Below are 13,181 nucleotides of genomic sequence, written 5' to 3'. Positions count from 1 at the left end.
TGGAAACACGGTGCCAAACTCATTACCCACACACACTGTACACACTTCCCTTGACTAAGCAGAACTGACCCTTCAATACAGCCAACCACTTACCGCAGTGTGTGCGCGCGAGCATGTGCGTGTGTGTGTGCGCGGGTTATCAGTAGTGTAAAGGATGGGTGGTAATTGAATAATGACAGTACAGATCCTGATGGATCACCTGTCACTACTCCGTCCTCCATCCCTCCATCCTTGTCAACCTCTCCTTTCAATCCCTCCATCCACAGCTTCAAGTCAAATCAGCTCTAATTTGAGCCGTCAGCAGTGTAAGTAGGCTAAAGGCCCAGGTGTGTGTGTTACCCCCCTATAACAGCGCCTAGAATCCACTTCTTCCAAAGCAACGACGCCTTTGCCAACATTTTGTCATCATTTCTTTAATATATTTAAAGAGGTTGCAGAACTACAAATACAGCAGGTGAAAAGTATTTACACACAGGTCTCTTTAGAACAATTTAAATCCTGAAGACAGACAGAAAATACTGTAGTGTCACAGCACCAATATACCTCTGTAGAATGAGTTACTACGGGTAAACATTAACAAAATATAGAGGTCAAAAGGAATTGTTTTGATAGAGAGAACATTCTCCAGAAGAAAAGAAAAAATTGTAACTTCCTGTTCATTCAATGGTGGCAATGATTTTACAGTACAAACATTTTTCAGTGGCTTCAAACATCTATCACATCTCCAATATTTCAGCACTTCCAGGTCAATCAAAACGCTCTGGAGACATGGTTTAATGCAGTCAGCATTTGTTTGAATTGCTGTGTTATAGAGTTATCATGGATTACTGCTCTGCGTAGAAGTTCTTATTTTAAGCACAGATCTAGGATCAGCTTACCTTCGCAAAATGGAACATTAACCACCAAAACATTAACCTGACACTTTAGATCAGTGTGCTGGTGGCGACGCTTATAGCTGTAATCCCCTCTCTGGTCAGGTGTAGAGTGAACTAGCATGGTGGTTTGCTATAACAAACCGTGGGAACGCAGTGAACCAAGGGTATATATATATACACACACAGTGATTCAGTGAAGTTAAAGACATTGATATTTTTTATAGGAGGAAAAGTGAACTACTGGAAACTGTGTGGGAGGAAAGAACACACCGGATATCTATGTAGGGAGGGGGGCGAGGGGAGGATGTAGGGAGGGAGGGAGGGGGGCATGGAGGGAGTGAGGGGATGGAGGGAGGGAGGGGGGATAAGATATGGAGGGAGGGAAAGAAAGATGTGGAGAGATATTGAGGGGAGAGATTGAGAGGATGCTGGTTGATATCTTTCTAGAAGGATCAGCACAAACCTGTGGGAAGAAACACATGGCATGAAAGAATGAAACCACACTGTCTCTTTCTCCACTCTCTCTCCACTCTCTCTCCACTCTCTTACTTTCACACTCAAAGGCCTGCAGGACAGTGGTGTATGTAGGACCCAACCAGGAAGTGTAACAACCCACAACCCTGAGCAGGTGGTGGGTGGAGTCAGAAAACAGGAGATCTGATTGGGTGTAGCCCACTGAGCTGAACATGGTGGTGTTCCCAAACACATTCTATAGAGAGAAGAGAGGGGGTGAGATGTCAAAATACAATTACGCACACATACATACGCAGACACACACACACACACACACACACACACCTGTAAGCGTTCCAGATATTCCCAGACTCTACACTTGTCCTCTAGTCGTACCACCACAGCGTTAGCTGGCACCACAGCCAGGTGACACGTCTCATGGTCAAACAGCCCGGCCTCGCTGCCATCCGGGCACAGCAGCTTTAGGTCCTCCAGTTCCAGGTCCATGGCCCATGATTCCATATTGTTGCCTAGGGTAGAGTAGAAGAATTGGTGAAGTGATGTGGAGGAGGCTGATCAGAAAAACTATGAAATACTGACACCTAGTGTCTCGAGCGAGAAATGCTGAAGTTTGCTTAGAGGAGACATTCTGAATGTTGGTGTTTGATTAGATTTAGATCAGACTCTCACCATCCATGTTGTCAGAAATAGTGGTGTGTTTGACAAATGCCACATCGCCCAAATTCTCAGCCACACACCTGGAAGAAAGACTCAAGTCAAACACAGCTAGTGTTAGACATTGCTAGACATTGTTTCTCAAACCAGTCCTCTGGGATCCACAGCAATTCTACCTGATTCAACTAATTAAGGGCTTGGTGATTCGTTGACTAGTTAAATTTGTAGACTGGTGTTGGAATATATCAAATATGTGGGCTGGTTACGGGCCCCCATGGATTGATTTGAGAAACTTTCAAGTAGGAGAAATAGATCCTTTCCTCCTCTCCTCTCATCCCTATCGCTTCTCCTCCCTACCTCAGTGCCCCCGCCTCTCCTCCTCTCCTCCTCCTCCCTACCTCAGTGCCCCAGCTCTCCTCCTCTCCTCTCCTCCCTTACCTCAGTGCCCCAGCCTCTCCTCCTCCTCCTCCCTACCTAGTCGTCCCAGCCTCTCCCTCTCTTCGCTCTCCTCCCTCCTTCAGTGTCCCAGCCTCTCCTCTCCTCTCCTCCCTACCTCATCTGCCCGCCCGCCTCCTCTCCTCTCCTCCCTACCTCATGTGCCCAGCCCTCCTCTCTCCTCTCCTCCCTACCTCAGTGTCCCAGCCTCTCCTCCTCTCCTCCCCCTCCTCAGTGTCCCAGCCTCTCCTCCTCTCCTCCTACCTCAGTGCCCAGCCTCTCCTCCTCTCCTCCCTACCTCAGTCCCCAGCCTCTCCTCCTCTCCTTCTCCTCCCTACCTCAGTGTCCCAGGCCTCTCTCCTCTCCTCCCTACCTCAGTGCCCAGCCTCTCCTCCTCTCTCCTACCTCAGTGTCCCAGCCTCTCCTCCTCTCCTCCCTACCTCAGTGCCCAGCCTCTCCCTCCTCTCCTCCCTCACTGTGTCCCAGCCTCTCCCTCTCCCTCTCTCCTCTCTCTCCTCTCCTCCCTACCTCAGTGCCCAGCCTCTCCTCCTCTCCTCCCTACCTCAGTGTCCCAGCCTCTCCTCCTCTCCTCCCTACCTCAGTGCCCAGCCTCTCCTCTCCTCTCCTCCCTACCTCAGTGCCCAGCCTCTCCTCTCTCTCCCTACCTCAGTGTCCCAGCTCCCTCCTCTCCTCCCTACCTCAGTGTCCCAGCCTCTCCTCCTCTCCTCCCTACCTCAGTGCCCCAGCCTCTCCTCCTCTCCTCCCTACCCAGTGCCCAGCCTCTCCTCCTCCCTACCTCAGTGTCCCAGCCTCTCCTCCTCTCCTCCCTACCTCAGTGCCCAGCCTCTCTTCCTCTCCTCCCTACCTCAGTGCCCAGCCTCTCCTCCTCTCCTCCCTACCTCAGTGTCCCAGCCTCTCTCCTCTCCTCCTTACCTCAGTGCCCCAGCCTCTCCTCTCTCCTCCCTACCTCAGTGTCCCAGCCTCTCTCTCCTGCTCCTGCCTCTCCTCCTACCTCAGTGCCCAGCCTCTCCTCCTCTCCTCCCTACCTCAGTGGCCCAGCCTCTCCTCCTCCTCTCCTCCCTACCTCTGCCCAGCCTCTCATAGTGTCTCTCTCGTGGTTGTTAACACATATATGTCTCCGTTGTCGTCTCCTATGCAGGCTTCACACAAGTTCTTAGGGTGTTCCTCTGTCGTGTTCTCTGTCCTTTACTCCTGGTACACAGCTGTAGCCAAAGAAGTCCCCACCGCTGGAGGGACACACAATAACCCAACAATACACACAGAGTCAGGGCCACACACACCCACACACACACACACACACACACAGAGTCAGGGTCAGACACACACACACAGGTCTCACCTTTAGGAAAGTTGCATTGTTCATCGACACTGATCTGTGAGGTGTTGACCAGGAAGCCAATAGAACAGTCCAGCCCACCTGGTACGATCCCTGGGTGACAGGAGCTACAATATCCAATCAATCAATGAGTCAATCATTCAAATCGCAAAGTTGGTGTGGAAGAGGCAAGTTTTTTTTTGCTGTCTATAAGGACAAGCCACCTGGTACCGACAACCTGGATGGTAAATTGCTGAAGCTGGATTCTTCTTTGCCTCATCTTCAATTTATGCCTAGAAGACAGTGTGTGCCCTCAGGCCTGGAGGAAGGAAAGGTCATTTCCGCTACCAAGAATAGCAACCCTTTAATGGTTCAAACAGCCGACCAATCAGCCTGTACCGGTGCATCAGCAAACTTTTCGAAACAATCGTGTTTGATCAAATACAATGTTATTTTACAGAAAACTACCGTTCAAAAGTTTGGTGTCACTTAGAAATGTCCCTGTTTTTGCAAGAAAAACACATTTTTTGTCCATTAAAATAACGTCAAATTGATCAGAAATACAGTGTAGACATTGTTAATGCTATAAATGACTATTGTAGCTGGAAACGGCTGATTTTAAATGGAATATGATTTTAATTTTAATTTTTTTATTTAACCTTTATTTAACTAGGCAAGTCAGTTAAGAACAAATTCTTATTTACACCAACGTCAACAGAAGAGGCGACTCCGGGATGCTGGCCTTAGGCAGAGTGGCAAAGAAAAAGTTGTTTCTCAGACTGGCCAATAAAAAGAAAATACACTAGACAGAGGAACTCTGCTTAGAAGGCCAGATCTCTCTTCACAGTCCCCAGCTCCAGAACAGAGGCTGGGAAACACACAGTATTAAATAGAGCCATGATTACATGGAACTCTGCCACCCCAGGTAACTCAAGCTAGAAATAAAACCAGTTAAAAAAATAAGATACCTTACGGCACGACAGGGACTGTGAAGAGACACAGAAATGTTTCTATATTACATCTTGTATTATGTATTGTATTACGTATTGTATTATGTGTTGTATTATGTATGGCATATTGTATTATGTATTATGTGTTGTATTATGTATGGCATATTATATATTATGTGTTGTATTATGTATGGCATATTATATTATATATTATGTGTTGTATTATGTACGGCATATTATATTATATATTATGTGTTGTATTATGTATGGCATATTATATTATATATTAGGTGTTGTATTAAGTATTGTATTATGTATTATATTATGTATTGTATTATGTATTTTATTTATTTTTACCTTTATTTAACTAGGCAAGTCAGTTAAGAACAAATTCTTATTTTCAATGACGGCCTAGGAACAGTGGGTTAAATGCCTTGTTCAGGGGCAGAAAAACAGATTTTTTACCTTGTCAGCTCGGGGATTTGATCTTGCAACCTTTCGGTTACGCTCTAACCACTAGGCTACCTGCTGCCCCGTATTGTATTATGTATTGTAATATGCATTGTATTATGCATTGTGTTTTGTATTGTGTTTTGTATTGTATTTTGTAGTATGCATTAAGTGTTGCATTAAGTGTTTCGTTGTGTGTTGTGTTAGGTATTGCATTATGTATTGTATTAAGTATTGTATTATGTATTTTATAATGTATTATGTGTTGTATTAAGTATTGTATTATGCATTGTATATTGTATTAAGTATTGTATTAAGTATTGTATTATGTATTGTAGTGTTATGTATACTATGTCTTTTATTTGTTGTGTTGCGTTTCCTGTTTGGACCCCAGGAAGAGCAGCCACTGCCTTGGCAGCAGCTAAATACGGATCCTAATAAAATAAAATAAAAATCGAACAAACAATCAATCAATCCGTCTATCTGTTCTCACCTGCGTTCATGCATCTCCAACAGGGACAGGTCACTGGAGGAGCGACGAGCCATAGCTACAACATAGTAGCTGATACCATCTGAGAGAGCAGACAGGATAAGGTAAGATAGGTTCAAGTTTTACACATGGTTTCCTTCTCCCTCTCTCCCCCCTCCTCACTCACCCACTCCGTTGTAAGACTCTCCAGCAGCCAGTTCTAGTCCATAGCACCAGCCAGCTGTGTAGATGTCATCAGCAAACATGGCTGCTGCATCAGCTGTACCATTCTGAACAGACATAGGTCATATTACTGATTAAAGAAGCAATAAAATAATTGTTGCACAATTCAACTACACTTTCTCTTCAGGTTGTTTAAGGTTGCACAACTCTGGTAACTTTCCAGAAATCCTGGTTGGAGGGTTCCCAGATTTCCTGCTTATTCTCTTGTAATTTCATGGAATCTTCAAACCAGGATTTCTGCAACCGTAAGGCTGTTTTGCCACTCACCTTGATCTTCTCCATACAGTCTGTGGGACTCTGGCCACGGACGCACAGCAGCGTTCCTCTGATATTCCGAGCTGTAGCACTCCCAGCCAGATCCAYACATTTCTGCTCCTCTGCCTCCGACACTACACACCAGGAGACTGGGAAAGACAAGGAATGTTGAACTGTTTTCAACTTTATTCCCACTGGAGAAAAYCAGGTACAAGCATTGTACCTTCGCACCTGTTGCAAATGCTACAGAAATTCTCAATAGCTTTCGCATTATGATGAGGTTCATCGTAACCAAGGTGAAAACACAGAATACATCTAACCAAAAGACTCCCAGACTTACTTGAGGTTTTCTGAGTGGAGAACGAGATGAATGAGAAGAGGAGAAGAGTCACTGCCAGCCTTCTGTCCAGATGATCCATGTCGACTGACAAAATCAGAGAAATCTTCTCTCTCTCAAACACACACTGTGAAGACGAAATCTCCTCTCACACACGAGACACACTCCAACTGAATGCTACAGTGGAGAAACCAGTAACCTGAGGTTTTATCAGGAAAAAATGCTTTCACATCGACCCCCTCTTATACCCTTGTCCTCAGGAACCCTCAAGCGGAGAGAGGGACGGGGGAAGGGGGGAGGGGGTCTGGTAAGAAGAAAACATTTCATTATTCTCCTCCATTCCAAAAATTCTAACCCCTGGTAGATAATCTCCTGATAATTGAAAGAGAAACGTTAGACAGCTATCCCCTTAGCTTTAGAAAGTGAGAGGAGGGGAGAGAGATGGGAGGAGATGGGGGAAGAGATGGGGAGGGGAGAGGAAGGAAAAGAGAGAGAGGATAGAGAGATGTAGAGAAGGGGAGTTGACGGAGAGAGAGAGAGAGAGCGAGAGAGCGAGAGAGCGAGAGAGAGAGAGAGAGAGAGGAAGAAGAGAAGGTGAAGAGATGGAGGAAGGAGGAGAGGTAGAGGAAGGAATGGGAGTTGATGGAGATGGTGAGGGAAAAGAGAGAGAGGAGGGAGAGGAAAGGGAGAGTAATCGAGGAGGGGATAGGGGGGAAGGGGAGGCAGGTTGGCTACTTGGCTTGGCGTACCTACTCCAGTACACCTGGCATAGCCCAGAAAACTCTCTAATTAAAAGAGTGATGCAGACAGAGTGTCTCTGTGTGGAAGTCTGGTGGGAGGCTTTGCCAGGGAGAGTGGATACTCCCTCGGTCTCGCTCCGCCTGGGCTGAGATTAAAGATGTAGCCTAGCCGCCATAACAGGCTGTGTATTGTTCAGGTGTACAGTAGCCAGTCAAGGAAAACGTATTGGCTATCTGATACCTCTACCCCTCTCTCTGGGTCTCAGCTCACAAGCAGGCAGGTACACATACACGCACAGACACACGTACATAATGTCTAGCTCTACCTTGACTTAAGAGATTTAAAATCTTGGAATAGGCAAAAAAAACTGGTAAAACCAGTGGAAACAACAGTACCATAAAATGATGTGTTTGTTACCCAAACTGCTTTAACTATTGCATCCAGGGGTGCAACTTTCACTGAGGACGGGGGGAATATGTCCCCCCCCCCCCCACAGTCTGAAATTGCATTTTTGTCCCCCAAAGTTTTATCATTGGAATGTGATACAAAACAAGGCAACGGTGTGCTTTAGGACCATGCGGACGCCTCAGAGCGGTCGGGTAGGCTGTTTGGAGTGTTTATCCGACTGAAAAAAATGGCATTAAAAAAAAGTTACATCAGAGGCCATGTAGCTGAAGTAGTAGACTCCTCTCCCCGGTGCTGTGAAGGCACCTGAAGCACAGGGCAAGAAGAAAGGGAACAACCTTTAAAATTGTGGCCACAAGATCTTTTGGTTACAGCTAGTGGGGATGAGCTAAGATGAGGAAAATGTCAGTCAAAGCTGCAGTTGAGCTTAATGGAGGGAAGAAGCCCTAACATGGACATATACAAGTAAAATAGCACAATTGATATGGATGCAGTCCATATTGATCAACAGTCTAATGTCAAAGCCTCTATAAAGGGCCTAGTGGTTGAGGCCAGGGGTCGGTTTGATACTGGGCAGTACATTTAGTAAAAGTAGGCTACCTGTATGTTGGCTGTAGGCATTGCCTATATTGGTGAAGACTTTGGTGTAGATCAGATTGGTTTCAGAACTGAAGGGTCCCACTGCTCTTGAATCAGTCAAAGGCGCATAGAAGGCCACCTTCGGTCCGTCTGTGAACACAGGAGAGTAAGTATACTTATTTTGGACAATTCACTGAAAATACGCAGAAATTCCGATTTAGAAAAGATCTTTACTTATTAAACCTACTTAGTTTCTAATGAGATGTTTTTTGAAAGTGAAGAGAAATTCTCCAATACCATAATTTAACAACATGGGAACAAGTGAAGTTCTCAGAAAATGTTTCACCTCTCTTTACCTCCTCCTCCTTGCCCTTCATTTTCATTCTATGATACAATGAGGAACAATATACACTATTCCAATTTGTGGGGGCCCAAAAAATACAGATTTTTATTTCAACTAAAATCTGCATACAGCATCTTACTCTACATTTGTACTCAACGTGTATTTCATTGCTTTCTATAAAGGCATGTTCTGTCATATTAAATAAAGTACATTGCCAGTATTCTCCTCCACCGTCCTCTCACTGGCACTCAGTCTTGTTGCCAATGCTAGAATGATATCAGCAGAAACTCTGGTTACCTCACAGTTAAAACTGAGAGACACATTAAATGACCAACCCACTGTAGAACGTGAACTGATACAATTGATCATATTTGCATTTTCACTTTTACTGGCAGTCAATCCAATGCAACTTTAATAATCATATTGATTCTCCCACTAATTCAAGAATAAGCTTTTCTGCACAACCTGCATTCTCACTTTCACTGGCTTGCAGTCTGGCCCCCAAATTCCACAGCTCCACTCTGTTCAACCACCATGTCTCTCAGTGCTCTCAGCTCAGCCCTGACATCAGGTGGTGTGGTCGTGCGTTTGCCTGTCGTGCCTGTAGCTTCAGTTCTATGGGTCTCTATCTGAAATTCACTCACCATATTCTGTTCCCCTGTCCGTTGAGTGATGCCATTCTCTCTGACCCCTCCACTCTCCTCCTGAGTCCATGTCCCAGACAGACAGAACAGCAACACAAGCAGAGCTCCAGCACCCCTCATTCTGATACAATGCTTTTTCAGATATGATAGTCTACAGAGCTCAGTTCCCTTCCTTATACACACAGAGAACACACATCGTAGTGAACCACAACATGGGACACAAGCTGCATGTGTTCTCAAAGGTGAAGTCTAGACAATAATAAAAAAGACTGATAAAATAGACAATTGAGAAGGTGTTTCCTTAAAGCAGGTCATTTCGATCAATGAGGCTACGAGACTGCTTGTCGTCATTGTCTGTCAGTTGCCAGTCGCCAAGGTCATCAGATTTCAGGTTGAAAACGCTGCTCCAGATAATGGGGAGGGTGCTAAGATGATAGGACCTGAAGGGGCATGGACACAGAGCCAAACCCAGAGCAGTGTACAGAGATGAGCTCTACGGTGCCCTCCTAACTTATTTAAATTAGGCTAAAGTACAGAATGTCACCTTTTATTTCTCACGTTGGTCCTGTGTGTCTCAGCTGGTAGAGCAAGGCCCTTACAATGTCACGATCGTGGGTTGGTTCCCGCTGGGCCCACCCATAAGAAAATGTATCCATGCACTTCTGTAAGTTGCTTTGGATAAAAACATCTGCTAAATGTCATATTCTATATTATTATAGCGTGGGCGTTAATTAGGGAAAAAGAGTGCAAAGTTGTTGTCTGTCCAAGTTATTGTACCTATCGAGCATGCATGCATTAAATTGCTGAAGAGGAGACTGAGGTAAAAAAAAAAATATTGAAAAGCGGTGTGATAAAAGCTGATCAAGGCATCTGTGTCCAAAGACCTACCTTTATTTGACTTTATTTATCCATTGAAATATCTTTATAATAAAACAACAAAAAGTGTTGATGTCTGTCCAGATACCAGAGGGCACAGTAGTTCATCTAACTCTAGGCCACTACCAAGAAGTAAAGACTATTTTCTCTCTAGAGCTCCCTACTGTATGTCATTGGATCCATACTGATAAACAGTCAGTCAGATACCAACACTCTCAGCTGGATAGTAACATTGCCGGTCAACAATTTAGTTATATGGGTGATTTCATTGGCAACTATCTCAGGGGGCAGAGTTGCACTTGTTTTTTTCCCCCAGATGAAAATAAAACAGGTCACAGGTCTAATTAAAAGGTTAAAAAAAACTATAAGGAGTATGGTATTGAGGTAAAGCGTAAATTAAGAGTTCTCTGTTCAGACTTTGAGTTTGTGTTTTACTTGGTGCTAATGATAGGTACATTTGGGACAGACTATGTCATGACTCTATAATGTAACCTAATCATCCATCCCAAACCTTCTTCTCCCCTTCTTCCCACCAACCAGAAACACTGAGCTACTGTCATATTGAACTAATTAACAAATAATACAAAATTCTGCTTTTATTGATGCATTTATTAATACGGGAGCCATTTTGGCTCCAAAAGGCCCTGACATACACTCTTCACTAGAGACCATTACAGCATTCATTATGTTCTCACACAGTGAAGAGCAGGAAGCCACTGAAGATGTGATTATTTGAGTTATCATAGAGCCTGTTGCAGGGATGCGCATGTACACCACATCTCCCTCTAGCGCTATACTGACTCCATTAGACAGTGTCTCATAACTGCCAGCATTATATCCCTGACTATACATGATTTTCTGTCCATTCTTATACATGTAAAACGAGGTCTGGACACTCATGGCAGTGAAGCTGATGTAGTAGAGTCCTCTCACTGGTGCTGTGAAGACACCTGTATCAGAGGAGAGTAAAGAGGAATCAACGCTTTCCATTTCTCATGTTCTCTTTTGGCAACAAAAATCACAAATCAACAGAATGCCATTGACACCCGATAGCTATACAAGAAAAGTTATAACTTTGTCGCTACAGTAAGTGCCAGACTACTTAACCTCCTAGCCTAACGGCCATAACACCAACTGGCCTCAGATGCCCAGGCCTACGAAGGAGGATTTGGAAGGATGACCACGCAAGACTAAAGAGCGACAAACACATATCACATTTGCAAGGGGCTTTCAAAAAGGGACAAAGGGTTGGTTTAAAATCAGGCCAGAGATCAGTGAAAGTAGATTACCTGTAGCTGGGTTGTAGGCCTGTGAAGATTTTGGTGTATACCAGTGTGGTTTCAGCAACAAAGGGTGCAACAGTTCCTGAATCAGTCAAACCAGCAGAGAAGTCCACATTTGGCCTGTCTGCGAACACAGGAAAGATAACATACAGATTGAATGACATACTGTACTTCTAGTATTCTCAAGTCCACAGTGAAAACTGCATTACACCCTCTGGCAAAAGATTAAACGTTAATAAGCGTCTGTGTATGAATCAGTGTTGCAGAGTGAAACAACACAATGCTAAATGTTGGAGCAAGAGCTTTGAGTGAGATCTCAGGGAGAGTGATGTCACCACATGATAGAACTCTTCTACTGTGGCAGATGGGAACTATCAGGGAGTAGGGGGGAGCTGAATACAGCCAAACTAGGAGAGAGTAGAGAAGCTTTGTGGTGTTTGGATAGATTCAAAACTGAACAGAGCAGGCGAATCAACTGCTACATTTTCAATTGTGTGCGTGTTGTAGAGTTTAAACTGAACTGTGACATCACCCTTCTAAGATCGAAGACGCAACTGTGGCTCTCAGAGTGACAAGCTAATGTTTTGCTAGACGTGTGTATGCTTGACGCAGATGTCAAGGCGATCATCTGTTTTAACTGCAGTTGCTCTCTTCAGCTCCTCCACCTGGCTCTCACTAGTACTCAGTCTGGTCTCCAGGGCTGAACAATCATTAAAAAGTCAGAACTACTCCATGACTACTCTTATGTATAATGCACTTTCTATGAACAGTAAGGCTAAGTACAGTAGCACTTATAATATACATTACGTAAACATACCTGCAAGATACCACATATTCCATAGAATTATTACAAGGCCATATTCAAGTATTTCTGTCATTTAGGTGAACTATCCCTTTTTAAACAACCAGTAAATCACTCTTACTTATTTCCTGCATTCTCAGGCTCACTGGCTGTCACTCTGTCCCAAATTGCTGATAGTTCAGCTGCTTGGGCTAAAATGATGGAAACATAAGCTATTGAAGTTTGTGAAACAGGTGAGAAATAATCATGATCATTCATATAAGCAATATAGAGAATTACCTGCATTCTGTCTGCAGCTCCTCCACCTGGCTCTTACTGCCACTCAATCCAGCTGTCAGGTCTAGAATGCTAGAAATATGAAAAACAGTTCATGTTGACCTTGCTTCTGATTGTGGAAAGAGGGGTCTGAAAAATCCCAGTACAGGAAATATGGTGGGACATTGTTGAGACCTTATGTGCCTCTTGGCGTAATAAGGCCTAAGTACATAAGTGCCTTACAAACTAAACTGAAATAAATGTCCATCCAGAATGTTAAATGTTCATTATTTCCACTCTCACTGACAATCAATCAAATGTAACTTTAGTTGACTCTTGACTGTAAAGCAATAAATAATAAGCTTAAATGACCTGCATTCTCTTTCTCCACTTTATTCTTGGGTACATCAGCTCCACCCTAAGCTCAGTCACTGTGTTTCTCTGCTCCTTTGCCTCAGCCTCACTGGCTGTCACTCCGACCTCCATGTTCCTCAACTTCTCACTCTGCTCCACTACAATGGTTCCCAGGTTGTGCACCATGTCTCTCAGCTCCTTCATCTCAGTCCATATGTCAGGTGAGGTGGTCATCTGTTCGTTGGTTGTCTCTGAAGCGCAAGTCATTTGGCCCTCTCTCCCTGCACTGTGACCCTTTTGAGTGATGCCACTCTCTCTGACCCCTCCACTCTCCTCCTGAGTCCATGCCCCAGACAGACAGACAGAACACCCTCCACTCTCCTCCTGAGTCCATACCCCAGACAGACAGACAGAACACCCT

The 13,181-nt window shown here is 44.5% G+C and overlaps 1 protein-coding gene and 1 long non-coding RNA gene across 2 annotated transcripts; both read right to left on the bottom strand.

Annotated features, from left to right (window-relative positions):
- Positions 1-1,230: 1,230 nt before the first annotated feature.
- Positions 1,231-6,593, bottom strand: otomp (otolith matrix protein). The gene is given in 12 exon segments (XM_023997926.3): positions 1,231-1,338; positions 1,425-1,584; positions 1,674-1,858; positions 2,019-2,086; positions 3,485-3,578; positions 3,581-3,627; positions 3,629-3,685; positions 3,786-3,902; positions 5,668-5,746; positions 5,831-5,933; positions 6,154-6,290; positions 6,482-6,593. Coding segments are annotated over 12 exon segments (1,137 nt in total). The 5' UTR covers positions 6,561-6,593; the 3' UTR covers positions 1,231-1,327.
- Positions 6,594-10,647: 4,054 nt separating this feature from the next.
- On the bottom strand, positions 10,648-13,179 carry LOC112081172 (uncharacterized). The gene is made up of 4 exons (XR_011480648.1): positions 12,431-13,179; positions 12,273-12,342; positions 11,356-11,473; positions 10,648-11,016 (listed from the first exon to the last, which is right to left on the bottom strand). It is a non-coding gene; the product is annotated as an uncharacterized lncRNA (long non-coding RNA).
- Positions 13,180-13,181: the final 2 nt, after the last annotated feature.

This window comes from Salvelinus sp. IW2-2015, linkage group LG12 (assembly GCF_002910315.2).
Source record: "Salvelinus sp. IW2-2015 linkage group LG12, ASM291031v2, whole genome shotgun sequence".
Lineage (NCBI taxonomy): Eukaryota > Metazoa > Chordata > Actinopteri > Salmoniformes > Salmonidae > Salvelinus > Salvelinus sp. IW2-2015.
Note: the sequence above shows the minus strand (reverse complement) of the source record. Positions and strands in the feature narration are given on the sequence as shown.